Here is a 27181-nt window from a genome sequence, read left to right as displayed (position 1 = left end):
TGGGATGTGTGAACCCGGCCATACTGTGACCCCCGACACAGGGATGAGTGACCCCGGCCGTACCATGACCCCGACACAGGGACGTGTGAACCTGGCCGTACTGTGACCCCGACACAGGGATGTGTGACCCGGCCGTACTGTGACCCCGACACAGGGATGTGTGACCCGGCCGTACTGTGACCCCGACACAGGGATGTGTGACCCCGGCTGTACTGTGACCCCGACACTGGGATGTGTGACCCGGCCGTACTGTGACCCCAACACAGGGATGTGTGACCCCGGCTGTACTGTGACCCCGACACAGGGATGTGTGACCCCGTCCTTACTGTGACCCCGACACAGGGACGTGTGAACCCGGCCGTACTGTGACACTGACACAGGGATGTGTGAACCCGTCCATACTGTGACCCCGACACAGAGACGTGTGACCCCGGCCTTACTGTGACCCCGACCCAGGGATGTGTGACCCCGGCCATAATGTGACCCCGACACAGGGACGTGTGAACCCGGCTGTACTGTGACCCCGACACAGAGACCCCGACACAGGGATGTGTGACCCCAGCCTTACTGTGACCCCGACACTGGGGTGTGTGAACCCTGCCATACTGTGACCCCGACACTGGGATGTGTGACCTCGTCTGTACTGTGACCCCGACACAGGGATGTGTGACCTCGGCTGTACTGTGATCCCGACACAGGGACGTGTGACCCCGGCTGTACTGTGACCCCAACCATACTGTGACCCCGACACGTGTGAACCCGGCCATATGTTGCAGGAATAGCTGCCGACCAACACAGATGATCCCACTTTGCTTACAATGAGGCCTCGTTACAATGTTACCACCCCGGACTGTGCGCAGATTATTCTCTGCTGTGATTTTCTCCGCTCCATATACTTGTTCGGGTGATTTTGACCTGTGTCTCTGATCTATATCGGATGACTACGTGACTTTTTTTGGACTCATGAAATATGATGGGAACATGTTCCAGCTGTGAGAATCACAGAACACAGATGTGACTCAGTGTGAACGAGCGCCGATCCTTCCTCCCTAATCGCATCCGTGTCTCACTGCTCCACCAGTAATCCCGTCTTCCCGTCTCCGCTTTCTAGGGGTCAGATCTGATCTTTGTCCTAATTCATCATGAAATTGCAGCAAACAATCCAGAACTTAGTGAAACCAAAATGTCACCTCAAGAAATAATGAGAACGTGCGATCCTGCAGCCTCAGCGCCCCGGGGGCATCCTGTAGGGTAAGTTCACACTAGGCGTTCTCCCAGAGTTTTTTCTGTAGGAAAACCTGATCTCTTGGCAGGAAATAAGCTGCAGAATAAAAGCTTGTTTTTCATGGGTATTTGATGCATTTTTTGCTGTGGTTTTGGCATGCTAGCTTTGCCTCTTGTGCATGCTGATAAAGTTTAGTGTTGGAAAAAAAGTTCTATGCCATAGAATTGGGTTTGGCACAAAACGCAGCAAAATCTGATACCTGCACTTAAGGTGCGTTTTTTCACCACCCATGCATTTCAATGAATAATAAATGGTGAAAGCAGCGACCTGCTCCATTGTGCAAAAAAACATGCAAAGCACAAAAGCCTGATGACAAAAAAAACAAGCTGTGAGCAGGAGATTTCTGAAACCACATAGACTTTGCTGATACTGTAAAACGCAGCTGAAAATTAGCATAAAACACGCCCAGTATGAACTTAGCCGGATCTGAGGATCAGCACTTCTGTCCATAGAGCGGCTGCTGGAGGAGGAGCATGTGACCAGACCCGCCCATCAACCTTCTCCAATGATTAAACACCTCATAGGGGAAAGCGGATTTTCTATTGGAGGAGTCTGATGGGCGTGTCTAGTCACATGCTCCTCCCCCAGAAGCCGCTATTGGACAGAACTGCAGTGCATTGTGAGAGGGAAGCTGCAATAAGGCTACGTTCACATTTGCGTTGTGCGCCGCAGCGTCGGCGCCGCAGCGCACAACGCAAACAAAAACGCAGCAAAACGCATGCACAACGCTGCGTTTTGCGCCGCATGCGTCGTTTTTTTCATTGAATTTGGACGCAGCAAAAATGCAACTTGCTGCGTCCTCTGCGCCCCGACGCGGGCGCCGCAGCGACGCATGCGGCGCAAAACGCAAGTGCGCCGCATGTCCATGCGCCCCCATGTTAAATATAGGGGCGCATGACGCATGCGGCGCCGCTGCGGCGCCCGACGCTGCGGCGCTGGCCGCAAATGTGAACGTAGCCTAACAGGAGACCGTGTCTAATCCCTCTACTGGCGTCATCTGCGCTCAAAGGATTTCATGATTTATTATATATAATTTTTTTTCCATCAATGTGTCTGCTACTGCGGTGTCTGTTGTGCTTCACTGTGTGTCTGCTACTGTGGTGTCTGTTGTGCTTCACTGTGTGTCTGCTACTGCAGTGTTTTTGCTGCTGCGATGTGTCTGTACTGCAATGTGTCTGCTGCTGGGTGTCTTGTGCCTTGGTGTGTGCTGCTGCGGTGTCTGTTGTTCCTCGGTGTCTGCTGCCTCGGTGTCTGTTGTGCCTTGGTGTGTGCTGCTGCGGTGTCTGTTGTGCCTCGGTGTCTGCTGCTGCGGTGTCTGTTGTGCCTCGGTGTGTCTGTTGTTTTGTGTTGTGTCAGTTTTGCGCTGTGTCTGCCGCTGCGGTGTCTAGTGTGCTGCACAGTATTAATGGTGCCACGTGAGGTGCCGGCAGTGTGCAGGGGCCTATCTGTACATGTGAGCTGGAGGAAGGACATTGTGGGACCCTCCCCTCAGAGACTTCCTCCTGAGCCTGGGCCTCCTCATCACATTCACAACCCTCTAGCCTCTGAGAGAATGACAGCAAACACCAAGGATTCCTGAGCAGCAGGTAACAAACCTGCTCTACTGAGCCAGATGGGCCGGAGTGGGTGTAGTGTGGAGCACAGACGTGATGGAAGGTTCACTGCGGAGTATAGACTGGTGTTGGCAGGGTACGTTACACTACAGGACCAAGGCGGGCAGACGGGACACACTGCAGGGTGCAGACGGGCTGGAGGGACACACTGCAGGGTACAGGCGGGCAGGACGGGACACACTACAGGGTACAGGCAGGCAGGACGGGACACACTACAGGGTACAGGACAAGATATTCTGCACGGTACAGGCGGGCAGGACGGGACACACTGCAGAGTACAGGCGGGCAGGACAGGACACTGCAGGGTACAGGCGGGCAGGACGGGACACACTACAGGGTGCAGACGGACAGGACGGGACGGGACACACTACAGGGTGCAGACGGACAGGACGGGACACACAGCAAGGTACAGGCGGGCAGGACGGGATATTCTGCAGGGTACAGGACAGGACACTACAGGGTACAGGCGGGCAGGACGGGACACACTGCAAGGTGCAGGCGGGATATTCTGCAGGGTGCAGGACAGGACACTGCAGGGTACAGGCGGACAGGACGGGACACACTACAGGGTACAGACAGGCAGGACGGGACACACTACAGGGTACAGGACAAGATATTCTGCACGGTACAGGCGGGCAGGACGGGACACACTGCAAGGTGCAGGCGGGATATTCTGCAGGGTGCAGGACAGGACACTGCAGGGTACAGGCGGACAGGACGGGACACACTGCAAGGTGCAGGCGGGATATTCTGCAGGGCGCAGGACAGGACACTGCAGGGTACAGGCGGACAGGACGGGACACACTACAGGGTACAGACAGGCAGGATGAGATACACTGCAGGGTACAGGTGGACAGGACGGGACACTGCAGGGTACAGGTGGACAGGACGGGACACACTGCAGGGTGCAGACTATGAAGAATCATATTGAAAATGGTGCATATAATGCCAAATAATAAAGAGGAAGTTTTGAAGGTAAAAATTCTCTTTATTGAAGAAAATGTATGAGAAAAATTGTAATTTATACAGTTCAGCCACTGCTGGCATCACATGGCAGAAAACTGAAATAATGATATACAATATACATATAACTTGTGCTCCTTTAATACGCAGTACTAATGTGATTAATACCGCACTGGTGGAGATAGAAACAGCAATATCGCATCCAGGAACACATTAGTTACACCGTTGTGGTATTAATGACATTATCCTATAATAATATTACTATCAAATAATACAGTTATTTCGCTGTGAGGTCAGCGTTGGCTACACTGTATAAATTGCAAATATTTTGTATATATTTTCTTCAATAAATAATTTATATTCTCAAAACTTCCTATTTATTATTTTTTTCAATATGTTGCTTCGTCGCCTTTGGTGCATAGCCATAATGAATAGTCCTATATTTTGAGCACAGTTCTAGTAGTTAGCATCAGCATCATCTGCTAATATTTGTTCTCGCGGTACAGACTATGGGGAATATATTGATGATAGGACAATATCGAATATCTGAATGTCCGGTACTGGCACACATCGGTGCAGGGACTGCGTCTGTGGGGTGATGGGACCCGGAGGGGCTCTGACTGGCAGCCTGGGTGGCTCCCCTGCTGGTAGGGTCGCGGCATATTCTCTCGTAAACGCTTCTTCCTGGCGTTACCCATGTCGTCTCCAGACCAATCTCTGGCGATCGCTGCATTCAAGAAAAAGGAATAAATGCTGAAGAGGAAAGGCCTCTATTGCCGCCGTCCAGCCTCTAGTCTTCACCTGGACACCACGTAGAGAGCGCCATGAAGAGGTCCTCATGAGGCCACACGGTCCTACCCACCGGATCATGGTGTGGGGGGATATTATGTCCGGTGGCTAGACCCCCCTAGTCTTCATCCCTGGTCACTAACAGCTCTGACATTACATTGAATTGTTGGAGGAACCAGTGGTTCAGTAATTTCTCCATAGTCTACCAGGAGCCGGTTTTTCACACGACACCCCAGACCGCATGTTCCTCACATTACTGTAAGTCTCCTGCGTGGCCGAAATCCGCTCCCGTGTCTGCAACGTCTCCAGACTTGTCTCCATTGGGAACGTCATTGGTCGGTGATTATACAGGACTGCTGGCAACATCTCCAGACTTGTCTCCATTGGGAACGTCATTGGTCGGTGATTATACAGGACTGCTGGCAACATCTCCAGACTTGTCTCCATTGGGAATGTCATTGGTCGGTGATTACACAGGACTGCCGGCAACGTCTCCGGACTTGTCTTCATCGGAGTGTCATTGGTAGGTGATTACACAGGACTGCTGGCAACGTCTCCGGACTTGTCTCCATTGGTCTGTGATTACACAGGAGCGGCCTTATCCTGATGATTTGTACAATGGGCAGGAGAACTTTGCTCAGACGACCATTACTAACCCCAGTGACAGGAGCCGAGGCCGGAGGTGCCAGGATTTCTGCACAAGGCTCTGACTCCAGACTGGAAATAATCGGGATGTGTAGAACATTTTGCTCCCAATTTCCACCATTTGCAGATCAGTGACGTCTCCATCCTGTGATCTCCGTCATTCCAACGCTTGTACATCACCAATATCACTGCACATTAGTCAATAATCGCTCACATTGTGCTCAGTTGCTTCTTTGTCTGAATGAAATTTTGTTTTTAATTTTCCAGAAAGCATTCCATATGTAATCTGACCAGAACGGAACAGCTAGAGGAATGTCTGGTAAGATGTCACAACAATGAATACATTGTACACCTGCAGTCCCATGTAACACCACAGATAACACAGTGATAACTCTCGGGGTACAGATAATGTAATAGATGTCACCTGCAGTCCTATGTAACACCACAGATAACACAGTGAGAACTCTGAGTACAGATAATGTAGTAGATGTCACCTGCAGTCCTATGTAACACCACAGAGAACACAGTGATAACTCTCTGTTGTGATGCAGTGGTAGCACAGTACACAGAGAAGAGGCAGTTACCCACAAAGTTCAAACACAAAACATTCTTTAATGTGTTACTTTACACAGTCTATAAGAATACATAGTACACGGCTTTATGTTTGCAGTCCCTAAACAGGCCAGACTTCCCTTTGCCCAGTTTCCCTGGGCGACAGCATGCCGGGACCAAGTCTCTTTACTCACACAGTGCACAGCACGCTGTCTCCTCCAGATCGCAGCTGGGAAAACAAAAGACTGTCTGAGACACAAGGTGTCAGTCCCTTTGGTTCATCCTGCTCTGTGTGCTTCCCAGACCAACACTGACACACCTCCCCCTCTACTGCAGGGCTTTTAATCGATCACTGCTTCACTATTCTAAATATAGCCACACCTGTGTCTGCAGTACGCCCTCATGGCCTCACTGCACCTACTTACACATTCTGGAGAGCACAAACAGCGCCCCCTAGCTGTAACAGGGGTCACTGCCTCACACTGTGTACAGATATTGTAGTAGGTGTCACCTGCAGTCCTATGTAACACCACAGATAACAAAGTGATAACTCTCTGAGTACAGATAATGTAGTAGATGTCACCTGCAGTCCAATGTAACACCACAGATAACACAGTGATAACTCTCTGAGCACAGATAATGTAATAGATGTCACCTGCGGTCCTATATAACACCACAGATAATACAGTGATGACTCTCTGAGTACAGATAATGTAGTACATGTCACCTGCAGTCCTATGTAACACTACAGATAGCTCAATAGTTTTTCTCTGCAGTCCTGCATGTACAGTGAGTTCTGTAATGTGACATCTGTGCTATTATTACAGGGAAGTAATGAGTATAATTATCCGGTGCCTTCTGGACTTTCCTGTTCTGCTCGCAGTGATGAATATTTAATGGCTGATATTTATTTTTCCTTGTGGATGATTCAGAATCTAACTAAGATCTTCCCTCAATACTCGGTGATAATGTCACGTCTGGATGAAAAGATGCACCACAAACCTAATGTGAAAACCTCAGTACAATGGTGAGAAAGGGCGGTGACATAATAATGGCTACTGGAAGAGCTACTCACTGCCCCCTCAGTATTAGACCCCTTAGTGTGTAGAAAGGAAAAACAGCGGGTAGCCAATATGAAATCGGGTCCCAGACCTGGAAAGTTCACTCCTAAAGGCTGAATGATACTCCAGAGCTGCACTCACTATTCTGCTGGTGCAGTCAGTGTGTACATACATTACATTATTGATCCTGAGTTACATCCTGTATTATACTCCAGAGCTGCACTCACTATTCTGCTGGTGCAGTCACTGTGTACATACATTACTGATCCTGAGTTACATCCTGTATTATACTCCAGTGCTGCACTCACTATTCTGCTGGTGCAGTCACTGTGTACATACATTACATTACTGATCCTGAGTTACATCCTGTATTATACCCCAGAGCTGCACTCACTATTCTGCTGGTGCAGTCACTGTGTACATACATTACAATACTGATCCTGAGTTGCATCCTGTATTATACCCCAGAGCTGCACTCCCTATTCTGCTGGTGCAGTCACTGTGTACATACATTACATTACTGATCCTGAGTTACATCCTGTATTATACTCCAGAGCTGCACTCCCTATTCTGCTGGTGCAGTCACTGTGTACATACATTACATTACTGATCCTGAGTTACATCCTGTATTATGCTCCAGAGCTGCACTCATTATTCTGTTGGTGCAGTCACTGTGTACATACATTACTGATCCTGAGTTACCTCCTGTATTATACCCCAAAGCTGCACTCACTATTCTGCTGGTGCAGTCACTGTGTACATACAGTACATTACTGATCCTGAGTTACATCCTGTATTATACTCCAAAGCTGCACTCATTATTCTGCTTGTGCAGTCAGTGTGTACAGTGACCAAGCAGCCAGCCAGGACATGTTATATCTGCAGCAACAGAAAAAAAAATCACAATTATGACTGCAGCTCTGGCTGTGACTGGAGCATGTGAATTTTTTGCTTTGTTCCGTTCTTTTGAAATAAATCTTCATTTTTTCTCTAGGATTTTGGAAATGGGTTCAAGGGAGAGTAAACTTAAGTCGTCCCCCAGGATTCCTACTAGTCTGGACCATGGGAGCAGAATCAGAACCGTGACCAGTGCCCATAGTATGCCAATGCAACCAGTACAATCCACGAATCCTGCGCCCATCCCAGTGTGGCCGGACGGCAGCGTGCGCTGGCAGAGTCAGTACGATGTGTACATCTGCCACAGCGAGGCCGACGTCTCTTATGCGATGGAGATGCTGTCATACCTGGAGCAGCAGCCAGAGAAGGTGCGCTGCTTCCTGCCTATGAGGGACATGCAGGCGGGGGGTCCTATACCCTCGGAGATGTGCAGCGGCTTAGAAAGCAGCCACTGCTGGGTGATGCTGCTGACCCCACAGTTCCTCTCAGATAACTGGTGTAAATACCAGATGCACCAGTTCCTGGCACAAGCGCCATGCTCCAATGGGCGATTAATCCCAGTTATCATTGGACTGTCATTTGCACAGTATCCATCAGTGGTGAAGCATATGTATGCCATCAAGGGTACGTTCAATGACCCCAGCGTGTTCTCAAAAGTCAAAGATGCCATAGTAACATGTAAGTACAATATTCCAAATCTCCTGCTGTATACAGAGATACATGATAAGATTTTGTCTACAGTCACTAGGGGGAGCTCCCTGTATACAGAGATACATGATAAGATCCTGTCTGCAGTCACCACTAGGGGGAGCTCCCTGTATACAGAGATACATGATAAGATTTTGTCTACAGCCACCACTAGGGGGAGCTCCCTGTATACAGAGATACATGATAAGATTTTGTCTACAGCCACCACTAGGGGGAGCTCCCTGTATACAGAGATACATGATAAGATTTTGTCTACAGTCACTAGGGGGAGCTCCCTGTATACAGAGATACATGATAAGATCCTGTTTGCAGTCACCACTAGGGGGAGCTCCCTGTATACAGAGATACATGATAAGATGCTGTCTGCAGCCACCACTAGGGGGAGCTCCCTGTATACAGAGATACATGATAAGATCCTGTCTGCAGCCACCACTAGGGGGAGCTCCCTGAATATAGAGATACATGATAAGATCCCGTCTGCAGTCACCATTAGGGGAAGCTCCCTGTATACAGAGATACATGATAAGATCCTGTCTGCAGCCACCACTAGGGGGAGCTCCCTGTGTACAGAGATACATGATTAGATCCTGTCTGCAGCCACCACTAGGGGGAGCTCCCTGTATACAGAGATACATGACAACATCCTGTCTGAAGTCACCATTAGGGGGAGCTCCCTGTATACAGATACATGATAACATCCTGTCTGTAGTCACCACTAGGGGGAGCTCCCTGTATACAGAGATACATGATAACATCCTGTCTGCAGTCACCACTAGAGGGAGCTCCCTGTATACAGAGATACATGATAACATCCTGTCTGCAGTCACCACTAGGGGGAGCTCCCTGTATACAGATAAATGATAAGATCCTGTCTGCAGCCTCCACTAGGGGGAGCTCCCAGTATACAGTGATACCTGATAAGATCCTGTCTGCAGCCACCACTAGGGGGGGCTCCTTTTATACTGATGTATATAACTCGTATTGAATTAAACTAGTATTTAGTCTTTAGTAAGCTCCTTCTAGTGGTAACAACAGAAAGAAAAATATTAAACAGGTAGTCTATCGCTTTGCCAGCTCTCTTCTGCATAATGACTGATGCACAGATAGACAAGGGGGATGGCTTAGCCATACATCACACTTAAATAAAAACTTCTTATGTGGTCTTCACCTTTAAATATATTGTATGTAAACATGTGATGACCACTGCAGCCGGAGTCCACGGACTACCAGACGTCTACATTGCACTTGTGATATTAACTTGGTAATTGTCATTTCTTATTTATATTTTTTTTATAGATCTAAAAGAGATGATAAATGTGACCAGCGACCAGATACCTGCATATTCACCAAGAAGCCGGACCCCCGAGGGCAGCCCGAGCACCAGTAATCTTGTGGGAAACAGCTTGTTGGAAAGCCGAGCAAATCAGGAGCCCACCAGTGCCAGGACGATCAGCTGTCCAGTGACCCAGGAGCCCACCAGTGACAAGACGATCAGGAGCCCACAGACCCAGGAGCCCACCAGTGACAGGACGATTAGGAGCCCAGTGACCCAGGAGCCCACCAGTGACAGGACTATCAGGAGCCCACAGACCCAGGAGCCCACCAGTGACAGGATGATCAGGTGTCCAGTGACCCAGGAGCCCACCAGTGACAGGACGATCAAGAGTCCAGTGACCCAGGAACCCACCAGTGACAGGACTATCAGGAGCCCAGTGACCCAGGAGCCCACCATTAACAGGATGATCAGGTGTCCAGTGACCCAGGAGCCCACCAGTGACCGGACGATCAGGAGTCCAGTGACCCAGGAGCCCACCAGTGACATGTCTGTGAATGGCTCCGTGATGACACAGGAGGTCATCAGTGACGCGTCCATGAGTGGCTCCATGACTGGACAGGAGACCACCAGTGACACGTCCATGAGTGGCTCCATGACCGGACAGGAGACCACCAGTGACGCGTCCATGAGTGGCTCCATGACCGGACAGGAGACCATCAGTGATGTGTCCTTGATGGACTCTATGATGGGACAGGAGCCCCCCTTGCAGGACCCTCACAGTGACATTTCCATATCGCTGGCCAGCGGGGCCGTTCTTGCGGATAGTGAATTCTCCAGGACAGCAACAAAAGACTTGTCCCTACGGGAGACACGACAAGACACCAGTGATTCGGGTGTGTGGTCCATGTCTAGGGACCTTGTCACAGACAGCAGCGACTATGACACCAGCTGAAATGACGGGAGGACTCACATGCACAGACCCCGGCATTGACTCTCATGCTCGTCACAGTGACAATTTTTCAGTAATTCTGAAGTTCTATTTTCAGTGAGCCGGTCCTGTAATCACTAGTGACTGCTCTCTACACTACATGTGGGTGCAGCGGGGGTCGTTCATAGTGATTCTACCACGCACAGAGCTGGAGCAGCCGCAGCGGCGGCATCCATGGAAAGATTCCTCCACGTTTATAGATGAAGGTCTCTGCTTGCTGTCGGTAACTGGAAGCTTTCCTGTATGGATCCGGATACAGAACACCTGTCCGACCCGATGTCCAGACAATCCTCTGTGAGCGCTGGGCTGACGGCTTCCTGCACTGATACATTGTAGCAAACTCAGCAGCGACCTCGCCCGTCTCTCCCAATCGGTGAGCTGTTCTCGATCAGACAGCTGCTGCTGACATCTTATCTGCAAGAGAACAAAAGGATCTCCAGTGCGAGACCCTTCACTGCCCTGACACCATCTGTCGGGGACCCCCATAAATATCAGTGCAGTTTGTATGGGGGCCTCATCAGTGTCTCGGCTGCACATTACACGGGGTCTAATGCTTACATCACAGTCACCAGCCATAAAAAGGGGTTCTCCACCTTCGGGAAAGTGAACCCGAACCGCTCTAAAATAACAGACACATGAGGTCCTTCCCTCGCCGGGTAAGTGCTGGGTCTCCGCTGCTGCCCCTCCTCCTTGTGTTGGCTGCAGCCGGGTCATCACGCCGACAGTGCACATCACCGCTGCAGACCATCACTGAGCTTAGTGGGTGTGCTGAGAGACTGCATGAGCTACTGAGGGTATAGATGAAGAACTCTGCTGCAGCCAAGACCCCGAGCAGCAGCAGAGGCCCAGCGCCAACCCAGGAGGGGAGTACCTGATCTATTTTCTTATTTTACAGCGTTTTAGCTCCACTTTCAGGTTCTATCTTTTTAGATGTTTTACGACTAAACTGACAAATGTTTCTGCTGTAATAAAGCTGCTACAATAAGTCAGCGTTGTTACTTTGTGCCCAGGAGCATTTTCACTGTATGACAGTATTTTCAGTCCAAGCGCTGTCCATGAGAAAAACAGACAGCACTCCGACCAATGTTATGCAATGCGGCCGTGCAGATCATGGAATCCAGCTTCTGTTTGAAGACTTCCATTGAAGGAGAACTCACCACCTTTCATGGCCGCCTGTTCCACTCATTGATCACCCTGTCAAATTTTTTTTCTAATATCTAATCTGTGTCTTCTCCCTTTCAGTTTAATTCGATTGCTTGTGTTTCCATGTGCAGATGAGAATGATGATCCCGCTACGCTGTGACGACCCTTCAGATAGTTGTAGACAGCTATTAAAGTGAGCCTGTCACCAGGTTTGCCCGATACGCGATAAGGCCATCACCTTTCAGGGCTGATATGCGACATTCTATAATGCTGTATGTCGGCCCCCAACCCGACCTGTAAGAGAAGAAAAATAACTTTTATTATACTCACCTGCGGGGCGGTCCGATGGTAGTCACTGGTCTTGGTTCGGCGCCTCCCAACTTACGATCCCCGTCCTTGCTTCGTGTGGAATACTCGTCTCCTCGGCACCGCGCTCCTGCTCCGGCGTTCTTCTCTGTCCTGTCAAAGGCAGAGCAAAGTACTGCAGCGTGCAGGCGCCAGGGCTCTCTGACCTTTCCCGGCACCTGCGCACTGCAGTACTTTGCTCTGCCCTCAACAGGACAGAGAAGAATGCCTGCGCAGGAGCACGGTGCCGAGGAGACGAGTCATCCACGCGAAGCAAGCAGGACTGAGGGAGGCACCAGACCAAGACCAGCGATGCCAATCGGACCGGACCGCCCTGCAGGCGAGTATAAAAAGTTATTTTTCTTCTCTTGCAGGTCGGGTTGGAGGCAGGTATACAGCATGATAGAATGTCATATATCAGCCCTGAAAGGTGATGGCCGTATCTCTTATCAGCCAAAACTGCTGCTGACAGGTTCCCTTTAAGTCTCCTCTTAGCCTTCTTTTTTGCAAGCTAAACATTCCCAGATCCTTTAACCGTTCCTCGTAGGACATACTCTGCAGTCCGCTCACCATCCTGGTCACTCTTCTCTGATCTTGCTCCAGTTTTTCAATGTTTTTTTTTAAATGTGGTGCCCAGAACTGGACCCAGTATTCCAGATGAGGCCTGACCAAGGAGGAGTAGAGGGGGATAATGACTTCACCTGATCCAGACTCTATGCTTCTCTTAATACACCCTAGAACTGTGTTTGCCTTTTTTTGCCGCTGCTTCACTCTGTTGACTCATGTGCAGTCTGTGATCTATTAGTATACACAAGTCTTTTTCACACGTGCTGTTGTTTAGTTCTATTCCTCCCATTCTATAGATGTAATTTTTGTTTTTCTTGCCTGGATGTAGAATCTTGCATTGCTCTGTTTAATACCATTCTATTAGTTACGTAAATCATCTAAACTAGATAGATGTACCGTAAATTAGATCAGTGTTCCATCAGTCTCTGTGTTTATGGATAATGTGGATTGTTTCATTCCTTCGATGCACCGAGAGGATCAGCTGATGTTACATTTGCTTTGATGCAAAATAGGAATTTAACAGTTTGGCTTATCAACATCATTTTCGACCACTTCACTTGTTTCATCCTGTTAAAATTCTAATCATGTGTGACTTTTCTTATGCTTTGACATACGCCCAAATCCTTTCTTACTGCTTTTTCTCTCCCTTACAAGCCTCCCTTCATTACTGGCTTTAGCTCTTCTAACTCTTGCCCTGCATTCCATGCAGTCAGCAGTATATTTGTCTTTACATATTCCCCCCTCTTTCCATTTAATATACATTTCATTTTTTTTCCTTTTTAACAAGTGATAAGTTCTGTGTTCATCCATTCTGGTCTCTTTAAATGCTTCCAATTCTTCATTCTTTTCGAGATTGTTACCGATTGTGCAGTGAGAACTTCATTTAGTAAAATCTCCCATCCTTCTTGAAGATCCGGCCATTGGACCTTTCCTACCCTCTCTCTGAGTCCATTAAAATCTGCCTATCTGAAGTTCAACCTTAAAGGGACGAGTTAGGGCTCATACTCACTTGCGAGAAATACGGCCAAGTCTCGCATGTTAAAACCCGGCTCTGACGCCGGCACTCTAGAGCGGAGCGTGCGGCCGCATAGCAAAACATGGAGCTGCACGCTCCTCTCCCAGGTGCCGGCGGCAGAGCCGGGTTTCAACATGCGAGACTCGGCCGTATTTCTCGCAAGTGAGTATGAGCCCTTAGCAGGATTGTGCTCAGGTCGACGCTGATTACAATGATACCTTGTGATGAAATTCGTCTTGTGGTTGTTTGCACAGTTAAGAAAGCAACAGAAAATACTCAGCATTTACCCAACATATGAACATGGAGTATATGTCCAAGCAAAGTGGACGTGATACATGAAATCTCCGCTCTCTGTGGTCGGACGATGCTGCTGAACTCTGCGGTTTGGTGTATTTTTTCTCTTTAAACGTCTGCTGAAAAAAAAAAAAACATAACACACACATAAAAAAACCCACTTGCATTTTTAAAATCAAAAACTTTTCTGTACTATTAAAAAAGCATTAAAAACTCTGCTTAATATCTGCCCAAAATCTAATAAGGTTAAAATGCATAAAAGAAAAGCAGTAAGCACATAATAATCAGAGGAGACTATTACTGCATCGTGGGCTGCGGACACCTGGAAGAAAAAAACAGCAGAAAGAACGCAGCATGTGAACACGACCTCAGCGTTACAGTTTTATTACATTTTTATGGGTTTAATAGAAAATATAAATCACGGTATTTACCGATCCCCTTAAATAATCTGATCACTGTGCTGCGTGGGGCGTTACGATTACAGGTACATCAAATATGTCCATGTTATTTGCCAATTTATGATGTTTATTATTTTTAAAACATAATAATGAGCGAATGTGATCGAATTACGCCTTATCCAAGGGTGCGTGCTCGTATATTACGGTATGTATGAGTGTCTGTGGCTGCTGATTTGCGGCCTGAACACATGAGGGGATCGCCTGTTTGTTAGGGAGTCCCCATGTGTTCAGGTTGTCTAACGGCTGTAAATCATGCAGCTGCAGGGACTGGGACATAATCTACCAGCACTGCCGGATGCTCGGATAACACCGGAGTGTGCTCATATAAAATGCTATCCGAGCATGTTCACTCAACACTAAAAAAAACATTAAAAAATGACATTATTTTTATCATTATCAAGTGTTTTTCATTTTTTAGTAATTTTATAGCATGTAAAACATTTATAGCCTTATTCTCCATCTAGAATAACAATACATACATTGTACACAGCAGCGTATTCTATCAGTATAATCTTCCTCTGGAGTCAGACGATGCAATACAGATCAAATGCGCAGAATTCTCCCCTTACGTCATCACAGCCTGTAGCTGAAGTGTCAGCCTGTAATGTTAGGTTATGTGCACACGTTGCGGATTTTGCTGCAGATCCGCAGCAGTTTTCCATGAATTTACAGTACCATGTAAACCTATGGAAAACAGAAACCGCTGTGCCCATGCTGCGGAAAAAAACGTGCGGAAACGCTGCGCTTTACATTCCGCAGCATGTCATTTCTTTCTGCGGATTCCTCTGCGGTTTACACCTGCTCCTCAATAGGAATCCGCAGGCGTAAAACCGCAGGTGGAATCCGCACTAAATCCACAGGTAAAACGCACTGCCTTTTACCTGCGGATTTCTCAAATCCGCTGCGGAAAAATCCACAGACCTCAAGAATACGTGTGCACATAGCCTTAAGTTTTCTGGGTATGGTTACAGGGGAGACTCACAAAAAAAAAATTACATTGCTTATTATTTGTACTACTTTTATAAGAACAAAAAAAATCTTTATCTTCACCTCAGTATACAGTGACCACAGAAATACATTGTTATACACGATGTATCTCTATGGACATGTATAATCAGCTTCTGGGTTCACTGCCTGCAATACAGGTCAAGATTGTGGGCAGCGGCTCCTAGATAGAGCTCCAGTTCGTGGAGATGGAGATGCAATTTGTGTCCTGGGGAGACCCAATAAGTTGGAGAAAAAGTAAGTATGTAATTTATGCGAGTGAGTCAGGAGAAGTGACCCCACCCCCAAAGAGGAGGAGTTATGGAGCAATGAAGACGTCGGAGACGGGCGAGTATCGGAAGCCGGGAGAAAAGCTCTGACGTGCTGAGACGTGGAACAGTCCCACTGAATCCGGGATGGATGGGAGGTATGCGGTATGCTCGTCACACTGGCCACCTTCCTGCCCTGAAGCACGGCCCCGTTTCCCACCCTGTACCATACGTCAGCGCTGGAAGTAACAGCTCACACGGATGTCTCTCTGTGGCGGTCTGGTCTCTTATCAGATCTGTCCCCGTTCACAGATGAAGCAGCCACGTCAGGGCGGCACTGACAGATGAAGCGCCACGACGGGGCGGCACTGACAGACGAAGCGCCACGACGGGGCGGCACTGACAGAGGAAGCGCCACGACGGGGCGGCACTGACAGAGGAAGCGCCACGACGGGGCGGCACTGACAGATGAAGGGCCACGACGGGGCGGCACTGACAGAGGAAGCGCCACGACGGGGCGGCACTGACAGAGGAAGCGGCCATGGCGGGTGGTGATGACGATACAAAGCGGCCACGGCGAGGCAGAGCTGACATGAAGGGGCCTTGGCGGGGAGGTGCTGACGCATGAAGCGACCACGGCGGGGCAGAGCTGCCAGGTGAAGCGGGGCGGTGCTGACGGATGAAGCGGCCACGTCGAGGCGGTGCTGACGGATAAAGCGGCCATGTCGGGGTGGTGCTGACGGTGAAGCGGCCACGTCGGGGTGGTGCTGACGGTGAAGCGGCCACGTCGGGGTGGTGCTGACGGTGAAGCGGCCACGTCGGGGTGGTGCTGACGGTGAAGCGGCCACGTCGAGGCGGTGCTGACGGATGAAGCGGCCATATCGGGGCGGTGCTGACGGATGAAGCGGCCATGTCGGGGCGGTGCTGACGGATGAAGCGGCTACGTCGGGGCGGTGCTGACGGATGAAGCAGCCAAGTCGGGGCGGTGCTGACGGATGAAGCGGCCACGGCGGGGCGGTGCTGATGGATGAAGCGGCCACGGCGGGGCGGTGCTGACGGATGAAGCGGCCACGGCGGGGCGGTGCTGACGGATGAGGCGGCCATGTCGGGGCAGAGCTGACGGATGAAGCGGTCATGCTCCTCTACACCCGGGGCCCGCACAGATTTCCTTCCTACCAGGAGGAGCCGCTTCCATCCTCATCCCCTGCAGTCACTTCCCTGCACACACAGCAGGTGGCGCTGTCACATGTCTCATCGCTGTCAGTACAACACCATGGCCCTTTGAACTGGCTCTTACTGCGCATGCTCCACACCATAATGTCTCAACCCGGAGACAAGAGGAAGCGGGAAGATGAAGTGGAGAATGGCGGAGCCGGGGAGTCTTTGGTCTCCGCCGGAGCAGAACATCCGCTCTCAGGGTTCAAACTTCGGAGCGTCCTAAGAGAGTCGGCCAGGGACAAGACCATCTTCCTGCACGGACAGGTACCCGGGGGAATGGAGAGGGGGTTACACCTGACCGCGGATTGTACCACTGCTGCAGAGAGCGGGGGTGTTCGGGCTGAACCATTGTCACCTGCGTGCAGAGACACATTGTAACAACGTTATTGCTTTGCTGCTGTACTGTAAGTGGTCGTTTTTGCTAGGTGACATTGCATCTGCTCTGTGTTCTTATTGTTTTGCTATCATACAGTCCATTGTTCCCTGTTATCTGCAGCCTGTCATAATTGCTGTTATTTCTTCTTATTTTGCTCTATTTTCTGCCCCCAGGTGAGTGATGAAGACGCCGTGGTCATCCTGGAGCGCGCACCCTTCCAGGCGGACACCGTCTGTCGCCTCCTCGCTGACGACCCCGCGCTGAGGCTGCAGCTGAAGAACGACATCTATGGCGTCTACCATCTGAGCCCGCCGCCCCAGCTGAACGGTCCGTGCTCGCTGCCAGGGGAAGTGGGTGTGATGTGATGGCGCGTCCTGCGCCCGGGGGTGCATGATCACCCCCTCCTGACACCAGCGGACATGGGTGGGCTGAGGGTGCGCGGATCTCCCCCTCCTGACATCAGCGGACATGGGTGGGCTGAGGGTGCGCGGATCTCCCCCTCCTGACACCAGCGGACATGGGTGGGCTGAGGGTGCACGGATCTCCCCCTCCTGACACCAGCGGACATGGGTGGGCTGAGGGTGCACGGATCTCCCCCTCCTGACACCAGCGGACATGGGTGGGCTGAGGGTGCACGGATCTCCCCCTCCTGACATCAGCGGACATGGGTGGGCTGAGGGTGGGCGGATCTCCCCCTCCTGACATCAGCGGACATGGGTGGGCTGAGGGTACGCGGACCACCCCCTCCTGACACCAGCGGACATGGGGGGGCCGGGTGTGCGCCGACCACCCCCTCCTGACATCAGCGGACATGGGGGGGCTGGGGGTGCGCAGATCACCCCCTCCTGACATTGAGGGACTGGTGGGTGTGCGGCTCACCCGCTCCTGACATCAGTGCGTGGGGTGGAGCGTGTGTTCTGTGATGCCGGTGCGTGAGGAGCAGAGTGTACGCTGTGTGATGTCGGTGCGCGCGGGGTGGTAGCGTGCACTGTGTGATGCCGGTGCGTGGGGTGGAGCGTGTGCTTTGTGATGCTGGTTCGTGAGGAGCAGAGCGTGCTCTGTGTGATGTCGGTGTGCGCGGGGTGGAGCGTGCGCTTTGTGATGTCAGTGTGCGCGAGGTGGAGCGTGTGCTGTGTGATGCCGGTGCGTGGGGTGGAGCGTGCGCTTTGTGATGTCAGTGTGCGCGGGGTGGAGCGTGCGCTGTGTGATGCCGGTGCGTGAGGAGCAGAGCGTGTGCTGAGTGATGCTGGTGCGTGGGGTGGAGCGTGCTCTGTGTGATACCGTTGTGCGCGGGGTGGAGCGTGCGCTTTGTGATGTCGGTGTGCGCAGGGGGTAGCGTGCGCTGTGTGATGCTGGTGCGTGAGGAGCGGAGCATGCGCTTTGTGATGTCGGTGTGCGCGGGGTGGAGCGCGCACTGTGTGGTGGCGGTGCGCAGGGTGGAGCGTGCGCTGTGTGATGCCGGTGCGCTGTGTGATGCCGTTGTGCGCGGGGTGGAGCGTGCGCTGTGTGATGCCGTTGTGCGCGGGGTGGAGCGTGCGCTGTGTGATGCCGTTGTGCGCGGAGTGGAGCATGTGTTCTGTGATGGCAATGCGCGGGGTGGAGCGTGTGCTTTGTGATGTCGGTGTGCGTGGGATGGAGCGTGCGCTGTGTGTTAGCGGAGCGTGCGCTGTGTGATGGCGGTGCGCAGGGTGCAGCGTGCGCTGTGTATATTATCATGTAATCGCGTTCTTCTCGTCTCCCGTTGCACAGAAGTGAAAGCCACCATCATCCGTCCAGCGACTGAGAAACACATTAAGAAGTATCTGCGGCAGGAGCTTCAGCTCATCTCGGAGACGGGCGAGGATTACAGGAGCATCACCCTCCCCTTCATCCAGTCCCAGAGCTTCAGCATCCAGGTGACCCCCAAATAATCTCCCACTAGATAGCTAAACGTAGGTCAGGAAAGCTGCGGCCCCCGCGGGGAGGGTTCCTGCTCGCACCCTGGTGTCGCCTGCTCATCCTGCCACAGCCAGCATGGTAAAGGTGTCTGACATCTCCAGTGAGAGCTGTAAGCGTGCAGAGTTGTCACCTGGCTGCAGTGGGGGCGCTGTTGCTTGGATTTTTAGCTGCTGGTGGTGAGGAGCGGTGCTGCGGGTCATTGCCGCGATGCTCTGCTGCGGGTCACTGCCGCAATGCTCTACAGCAGAATACAAGTGGCTCTTCTCGGCTCCGGAGCCCTGCACAGCGCTGGCAGCACAGGAACAATGGCCGCTTCAGTTCCATTTTTCAGATCAGGTGAAAACTTAAAGGGATTTTCCAGATGAAACAAAGCGTCATTGTCAGATATAGTTATAGAACGATTTATAGGAAACCACCTGCACTTCACAGCTGAGGGTTTGTTACAATGTATCCAGTTTGAGATTTGCAGCCTACCAGTGCTCAGACTGACACATTGTAACAATCTATCAGTGCTGGTCTGCACTAGATACATTGTGACAGACCCTCAGCTGTGAGAATCCTTGGATGAGGAGAGGCTGTAAGGGTATGTGCACACGTTGCTGATTTGCCTCTGGAATTTTCTGTGCGGATTCTGCATCTCTTGGCAAAAACCGCAGGTGCAGATTTACTGCGTTTTTACCTCTGCAGATTTCTATTATGGAATGAATGGGTACAGAAACTCTGCAGATCTGCACGAAAGAATTGACATGGTCCTTTTTTGAATCTGCTGCATTTTCCGTGCAGATTTTTCCGCACCATTTGCACAGCATTTTTTTTGCCATTGATTTACATTGTACTGTAAATCACTTGCACATCTGCAGCGTTTCTGCACGGAAAAAACGCTGCGGATCCACAGTAAATCTGCAACGTGTGCACATAGCCTAGATGTGAACACTGAATGTTTCTATTCAATCATTCCAGCAGAGATCTTGACACCGGTGAGATCTCGGCCACAGACTTCACCTGTTGTCTCGTTTTAGTGGGTCTATAACATCCTGGAGAAGAAAGCGGAGGCGGATCGGATCGTCCACGAGAACCCGGATCCCGCGCTCGGCTTCATCCTGTTACCTGACTTCAAGTGGAATCAGAAGCAGGTGGGTGGTCCGGGGATAGCCCCTCTCTCTGTAGTCGCTGACTAGTGATGGCCCGTCTGGCCTCCTCTGGGGTCCGTGGCTCTGTCTGCTGCCATTATTGCCGTGTATCTCGGCTTTATACACGGATTATGGTCGGCATTGCCGTGCCTGGAAATCTGCTGTTAATGCCGCTCACATATATACGTTGTGCTCCCCTCCCGTGTCATCTACTTCCTATACACCTCCGGTGGGGCAGTGCGGAGGCGGGGCCTCTTTCCACCTGTGTCCATCCTAGAACAGGTGCGGTGGGAGCGATGTCCCTGCAGCCCCCAGTGGACGCACATATTTGGCGGCTCTCTTTACCCTTGTATATGCACACTCCGCTTGGCTGAGCATACATAATACACATATCCTCAGTAAGAGGAGGGGAGTGATTCGATGCTGGGCTCCTCTAATGGAGTTTTATCTCCTCGGGAATAGAAGGGTCGGGCATGTTGGAATCACTCTGCCCAATCCTTATCATCTGCTGTTATTTTAACTTTCTCTCCTTTGGCTTCTGTCGGACTACAATAGTGGAGTACAAAATATGGGGATGTAAGGGTTAAGCGAGGCTCTCCCCGTCCATTAATGTGCTCTTGTGTGGGGCTCATTGTCCCCCTGTGAATCCCCGTCCTGGTGTCGCTGGTGAGATCCGCTCTGATCCCGGCGCTGCACACAATGATGCTGTGTGTGGTGAGATCGAGGCCGAGGATTCCTGGGATTCTGTAACTGTGGAGCTGTCAGATGGGAAACCATCATGGTGACAAGGGTGCGCCCCGGATCAGGAGGCCGCCTGATGTGACCCGCCGTCATGGAGTCCGGACCACAGAACAGACGTGACCCGGGTGCAGCTGACACATAGATGCAAAGCTGCAGCTGTACCAGGGAAGGGGCGTTGCTGGGTGACAGGGCTCATGCTATCTCTGCTGTAAAGGTGGCCATAATGGTCGTCATTCAGCTTTACAATAAACAAATCGCTGATGTCCTGCGCTCGGGAGCTGTACTGTGATCTGCTGATCATCATTGACGTCCTGCACTCGGGATCTGTACAGTGATCCGCTGACCATCACTGATGTCCTATGCTCAGGATCTGTATAGTGATCCGCTGATCGTCACTGTTGAGAACTATACGGTAATCCGCTATCACTGATGTCCTGCGCTCGGAATCTGCCGCTTGTCCTTATCAGCGGCTGTGATGATGTGGTCTCTAATTGTTGTATCACATTCCGTACCAAACGGTGAGCCAGTAACTAAGTGTCCAGGAGCCACGGAGTGATGGCTGCGGGGTGGAGGCGGGGTCATTACCTTCACACCGGAGGGATGGCCACTGGGTGGAGGCGGGGTCATTAATTTCACACCGGAGTGATGGCCACAGGGTGGGGGAGGGGTCATTAATTTCACACCAGGCTGATGGCGCAGGGTGGAGGCGGGGTCATTACCTTCATATCGGAGGGATGGCCGCGAGGTGGAGGCGGGGTCATTACCTTCACACCAGACTGATGGCCGCAGGGTGGGGGGCACTGCTGGTGCGGCTGATACATCGATGATTAGTGCCATATGTCGGCTGTAGAGTAATACCCCCCCCCCCCCCCAGCTCCTGTATGATGGGGAAGGGACCTAAACGAGAGTAATTTGGAGATCCTGGGCCTTGTCCAGGTCTGTATCGGGCTTGCGTGCTGCGTTCTCAGGGTCCAGGTCTGATTCCTGTCTCTGCCGCCCCTTGTCTTTTAGGTGGATGATCTGTACCTCATCGCCATCTGTCATCCGCGCGGCATCAAGTCTTTGCGAGACCTGAATGGGGATCATCTGCCGCTGCTGAAGAACATCCTCCAGGAGGGGCAGGTGAGGACACGGGGGGCCGCCACATCTTAAAGGGACAGAGATTTATGTGAAAATTTGCATCAGAACTATTAAATTTATGGAGGTGCAAATAATTGCATCAATTCCAGACATTTCAATGTTTGTCGTTCTTCATAAATCTCCCATTATATATCATTTTCAAGATGGCTGCTTGCTATCAGTGAATTCTTGTTTTCAGTTTCTGGCTATAGAAACAGTCATGTCCTGGTCCTGCTCGCACAGCTGAGTATCTGTTAAGGGTACCGTCACACAGTGCCATTTTCATCGCTACGACTGCACGATTCGTGACGTTCTAGCGATATCGTTACGATATCGTAGTGTCTGACACGCTACTGCGATCCGGAACCCCACTGAGAATCGTACGTCGTAGCAGATCGTTTGAAACTTTCTTTCGTCGTCTAGTGTCCCGCTGTGGCGGCATGATTGCATCGTGTGACACAGGTTGTATACGATGTGCGCACAGTAACCAACGGCTTCTACATCGCAAATACGTCATGAAATTATCGCTCCAGCGCCGTGTATTGCAACGTGTGACCGCAGTCTACGACGCTGGAGCGATAATCATACGACGCTGCAACGTCACGAATCGTGCCGTCGTAGCGATGAAAATGGCACTGTGTGACGGTACCCTTACAGTTTCATGTAATCAATGTATTTCTTTTCTTCCCAAGATCAAAGTAAAATTTTTGTTTTTCTTAAAGGGAACCTGTGATCAGGATTGTGCACAGTAACCTACGGACAGTGTCAGGTTGGTGCCGTTATACTGATTACAGTGATACCTGGTGATGAAATCCATCTTGTGGTCACTAACTGTCTGTAGTCACTGAGCACAATCCTGATCATAGGTATCAGTGTAATCAGTATAACGGCACCGACCTGACACTGTCTGTAGTCACTGAGCACAATCCTGATCATAGGTATCAGTGTAATCAGTATAACGGCACCGACCTGACACTGTCTGTAGTCACTGAGCGCAATCCTGATCACAGGTATCAGTGTAATCAGTATAACGGCACCGACCTGACACTGTCTGTAGTCACTGAGCACAATCCTGATCACAGGTATCAGTGTAATCAGTATAACGGCACCGACCTTACACTGTCTGTAGTTATTAAGCAGAATCCTGATCACAGGTATCAGTGTAATCAGTATAACGGCACCGACCTGACACTGTCTGCAGTCACTGAGCACAATCCTGATCATAGGTATCAGTGTAATCAGTATAACGGCACCGACCTGACACTGTCTGTAGTCACTGAGCACAATCCTGATCACAGGTATCAGTGTAATCAGTATAACGGCACCGACCTGACACTGTAGTCACTGAGCACAATCCTGATCATAGGTATCAGTGTAATCAGTATAACGGCACCGACCTGACACTGTCTGTAGTCACTGAGCACAATCCTGATCATAGGGCACTTTAAGAAGTTTTCGTGGTATTGAGCTGCTCAAATGCTTTTTTTTTTTCTGACCATAAACTTACAAATCGTGTAAGCGATCCAGCATGCGTCTCCAGAATGCACTTTTAACCCTTTAAGGTCCCAGACATCTTTTAATTTTTACTGTTTTTTTTTTTTTTTTTTCTTTTCAGTGTTTAACAAGCACTTTAATGTTATATTGTTTTGTGACAACACCAAATGTGTTTATTATTTCTAATTTTGTAATTCCTTCATTTTTGAACAGTTAAAAGCATTGCGGCCCTTAAATGGTTAATGCCAGTGATTGGCGTGCGCTCCGGCCGCTGCAGTTACTGGCATTTGCCTATCCATTGGTATCTTCTGGGTACGACGCAAGAGACCATGTACATCGCAGTGTGTTAAGAGGTTACAAAGTATTAACATCCCCACAAGTAATGGGGTGTCCAAGTTTATGGTCCGTCTTTCTTATTTCCTGCACGGTTCTGTGTCTTAGGCGGCCATCTTGGCTCGGTACGGCATCCAGGGTCACCAGCTGCGGATCTATCTGCATTACCAGCCTTCCTATTACCATCTGCACGTACACTTTGTGGCGCTGGGCCACGAGGCGCCGGGGATCACGGTGGAGCGCGCTCATCTGCTGATTGACGTCATCCAGAACCTGGAGCTGGACGCGCAGTACTACTGCACCCGCACCCTGACCTACGCCCTGCGGGCGGACGAGCCGCTGCTGCAGAGGTTCAGAGACGCCGGGAGGGGCTGACACCGACACTTCTGCATTTTTACTTTATCATTCTAGGTTTGTTCTTTTTTTAATCCGCTGCTGATCCCGTTCTGATATCTTCAGCGATGATGGCTCCGGACCCAGCCGCTACTTTATACTGTTGTCAATGTTTGTATTTTGTTTTTCACTTTTTTTATATTAAAGGGTTTTTTGTACCATGTTGTAAGGTTATGTGCATGGGCCTCAGAGCGCTGCACCGCAGGGAGACTACAATTCACAGAATGCCTTGCACTGGCTCCCCTGTCCCCTCTGTCTTCAGACTGCACGACAATGACCTGATGTGACGCCACCGCAGTCGTTCCTCTCACGTTGTGTCATTGTGGCCGATCATAGACGGCGTCCGGAGTCGTGTGACTGCAGCTGGAGCACGAAACAGAACTAAATCCAAATTGAACCAAGTTATAATGGGGGAACGGGGGTCCCGGGGCCAGAGGACGGGGGGGTCCCGGGGCCAGAGGACGGGGGTACCGGGGACAGAGCAGGCTGAGCCCAAAACTCTCGGCTTTCCAGTGGGGGCAGCTGGTAACGCACTCAACCTCCGGCCGTCACCTCGAGCCACCACCAAGGAGGCATCCAGCACCTTCCTTCTAGTTGTCGATTCCTAACAATAATCTGATTTTTGGTAAGATGAGGCTTCGTCCTTCCCGGCCTCCTCCTGATCAGACCGAGCCACCTCCATCACGAGACCTGCTCACCTTTCCTGAAATCCTCTGTTCTGCCTTCTTACTCTTCTGTCCTTCACCTTTCAGTATTTCCCCAACTTAAATCCTCTGATGCTAAAAGCTTTGACACAAGTTCAGTAGATTTATTTAGAAATTTCTCATCAGAGACATGAAGAATCCATTATCGTCATTCATGGTATTAAATACAGAAGATTCTGTATCCCCATAACCTCCCGCCTGACAAGTGAGGAGACCGCAAAAGCGACCATTGGTAATGCCTGAGCGGACTTAAAGGGGTGCCGCACCTCCATTGTTCTACCAGTGATCAGACAGGAGACCTCGCACCCCTTTAATGGAAACTTTGTAACTGGAGACGGCGGACACTGAGCGGGGGGCTCAGTGTCCGCCGTAAGGGCCGGGGGAGCCCTTATACCTGCAGTCATATACAGTGATCCGGATCAGGTTTATAAGAAATGTATCCCAGCGCTGCTGGCTCGGATACACGGCTGGATGCTATCGATGGCTCTTTATATACGGTGACGGGACCTTGAACTTCGCTTCTTCATCGTCTTGGAGATGAAACTTTCAGATGTGGATCCGTTACTGGCGTCCTGGTGAATTATTCATCCTGGGTATCGCTGTCTCCTTTCCCCGCTGTCGTCTTGGCGGCTCCTCCACTTTCCTGACGCTTGGCACAAAGGTAGAGAGCAAGGGGGGTCTGCATTCATGTGACGCGAGGAGTAACAATGTGTCTTCATTCAGGTTCTTGGATAATGTGATGTCTGGGGTCTCTAGAACTTTCCTCCTGCCATATAAAACGAGTGTTGTCCGGAGCGCGGGGTTATGCTCCATTTTTTCATAGACCCTGCGCTATATGGGTCATAATTAATTTAACGGACAGGTGTAGACATCTTGGGTCCCCATAACAAGAACCCTTATTTGCCCTCCCCCGGAGTAAGCACAGTGATGGCGCATAGACGCAGACATCCAGCACACGGAGCACGTACCCAGAAATAGGACCCCACTGATGCCCCTTAGTGTTTGCACCCATTACAATACTGCTTCCATGGCGCCCATAGAGTACAATGCTCCGAAATATACCCCCATAAAGCAGGACTCCTCCTCACACTATGACTCCCCATATGCGCAGTATTATTCCCCATTCAGTATGATGTGACCCTCACACAGGATGGCTTGCAGCCCCCCCCCCACAGAGTGTGATGACCCCAAAGCCTCCACAGCATGATCCCCCCCCCCACACAGCCTACTACATAGTATGATGCCCCCACAGCCCCCCATACAGTATAATGGCCTCCGATGTGCTGCTCCGGCTTTGCTGTATGTGGACTGAGGCTCGGCACAGCAGGCGCGATCTGGTGATGTCATTGTTACTGCTGCCCCGAGTCTTAGACGCACAGGCTGAATGGTGGAAGAAGGAGCCGACGGCCCCCTGCTCCGCCATCATCAGCATCCAGATGCTGTGGAAACTGGGCTGCTTTGTGGAGAGGAGTGGGAAGCTGCGTGGTCTGCCATTATGGGCAGCACACCTTTGTTGTCCGAGATAATCAACACCATAACTTTTTTTAAAATCTTGAAAGGAAAATAAGGGTTTTGTTCTCCCCTCTTTTGCTTGGCCGTGACATTCTGCTAATGAACCAGGAGGTCCAGGATGAGTAGACATATAGGAGCTTTCCAGATCAGACTATCCTGTGGAGCACAGAGTGGTGGGAGTAGAGCGGGAGGACTGGTGTGATGCGGGATTCTCAGGGACTTTCTGGAATTTTGAAAAAAGCTGAAAAACAGGGAAAACTTCAGGGATTATGGATCGCGATACTAAAGCTCGGGGTCTGACTCTCGCACGTCCACTAATCAGCTGTTTGTAGGGGCCACAGTGACATCTCCACTGCTGTCCCCTTAATAAA

At 50.6% G+C, this 27181-nt stretch overlaps 2 protein-coding genes across 4 annotated transcripts; both read left to right on the top strand.

Moving 5' to 3' along the window:
- Window positions 1–1142: 1142 nt before the first annotated feature.
- Window positions 1143–11764, top strand: TIRAP (TIR domain containing adaptor protein). 3 transcript variants are annotated; one of them, XM_077249457.1, is made up of 4 exons: window positions 1143–1251; window positions 5563–5614; window positions 7903–8483; window positions 9810–11758. In XM_077249457.1, exons 3-4 carry the CDS (start codon window positions 7913–7915, stop codon window positions 10739–10741), a joined length of 1503 nt encoding a protein of 500 aa, XP_077105572.1. In that variant the 5' UTR covers window positions 1143–1251; window positions 5563–5614; window positions 7903–7912; the 3' UTR covers window positions 10742–11758. The 3 variants fall into 3 exon arrangements, with proteins under 3 accessions (XP_077105572.1, XP_077105570.1, XP_077105571.1); XM_077249455.1 differs by lacking the exon at window positions 1143–1251 and adding an exon at window positions 2717–2871 and having other exon boundaries at window positions 9810–11764; XM_077249456.1 differs by lacking the exon at window positions 1143–1251 and adding an exon at window positions 2897–2974.
- Window positions 11765–16885: 5121 nt separating this feature from the next.
- On the top strand, window positions 16886–24752 carry DCPS (decapping enzyme, scavenger). The gene is made up of 6 exons (XM_077249453.1): window positions 16886–17334; window positions 17620–17773; window positions 19196–19341; window positions 20404–20517; window positions 22267–22377; window positions 24310–24752. Exons 1-6 carry the CDS (start codon window positions 16987–16989, stop codon window positions 24574–24576), a joined length of 1140 nt encoding a protein of 379 aa, XP_077105568.1. The 5' UTR covers window positions 16886–16986; the 3' UTR covers window positions 24577–24752.
- The last annotated feature ends 2429 nt before the right edge of the window (window positions 24753–27181 follow it).

Source organism: Ranitomeya variabilis, chromosome 4, assembly GCF_051348905.1.
Source record: "Ranitomeya variabilis isolate aRanVar5 chromosome 4, aRanVar5.hap1, whole genome shotgun sequence".
NCBI lineage: Eukaryota > Metazoa > Chordata > Amphibia > Anura > Dendrobatidae > Ranitomeya > Ranitomeya variabilis.
Note: the sequence above shows the minus strand (reverse complement) of the source record. Positions and strands in the feature narration are given on the sequence as shown.

What these genes read in the sequence shown, in the direction of transcription:
- TIRAP (XM_077249455.1), top strand. Translation starts at nt 7,913, where the DNA reads ATGGGTTCAAGGGAGAGTAAACTTAAGTCGTCCCCCAGGATTCCTACT. An exon ending in CAAAGATGCCATAGTAACAT is followed by an intron (nt 8,484 to 9,809) that starts GTAAGTACAATA and finishes TTTTTTTTATAG; the next exon opens with ATCTAAAAGAGATGATAAAT.
- DCPS (XM_077249453.1), top strand. Translation starts at nt 16,987, where the DNA reads ATGCTCCTCTACACCCGGGGCCCGCACAGATTTCCTTCCTACCAGGAG. An exon ending in CCATCTTCCTGCACGGACAG is followed by an intron (nt 17,335 to 17,619) that starts GTACCCGGGGGA and finishes TTCTGCCCCCAG; the next exon opens with GTGAGTGATGAAGACGCCGT. An exon ending in CCCAGAGCTTCAGCATCCAG is followed by an intron (nt 19,342 to 20,403) that starts GTGACCCCCAAA and finishes GTCTCGTTTTAG; the next exon opens with TGGGTCTATAACATCCTGGA.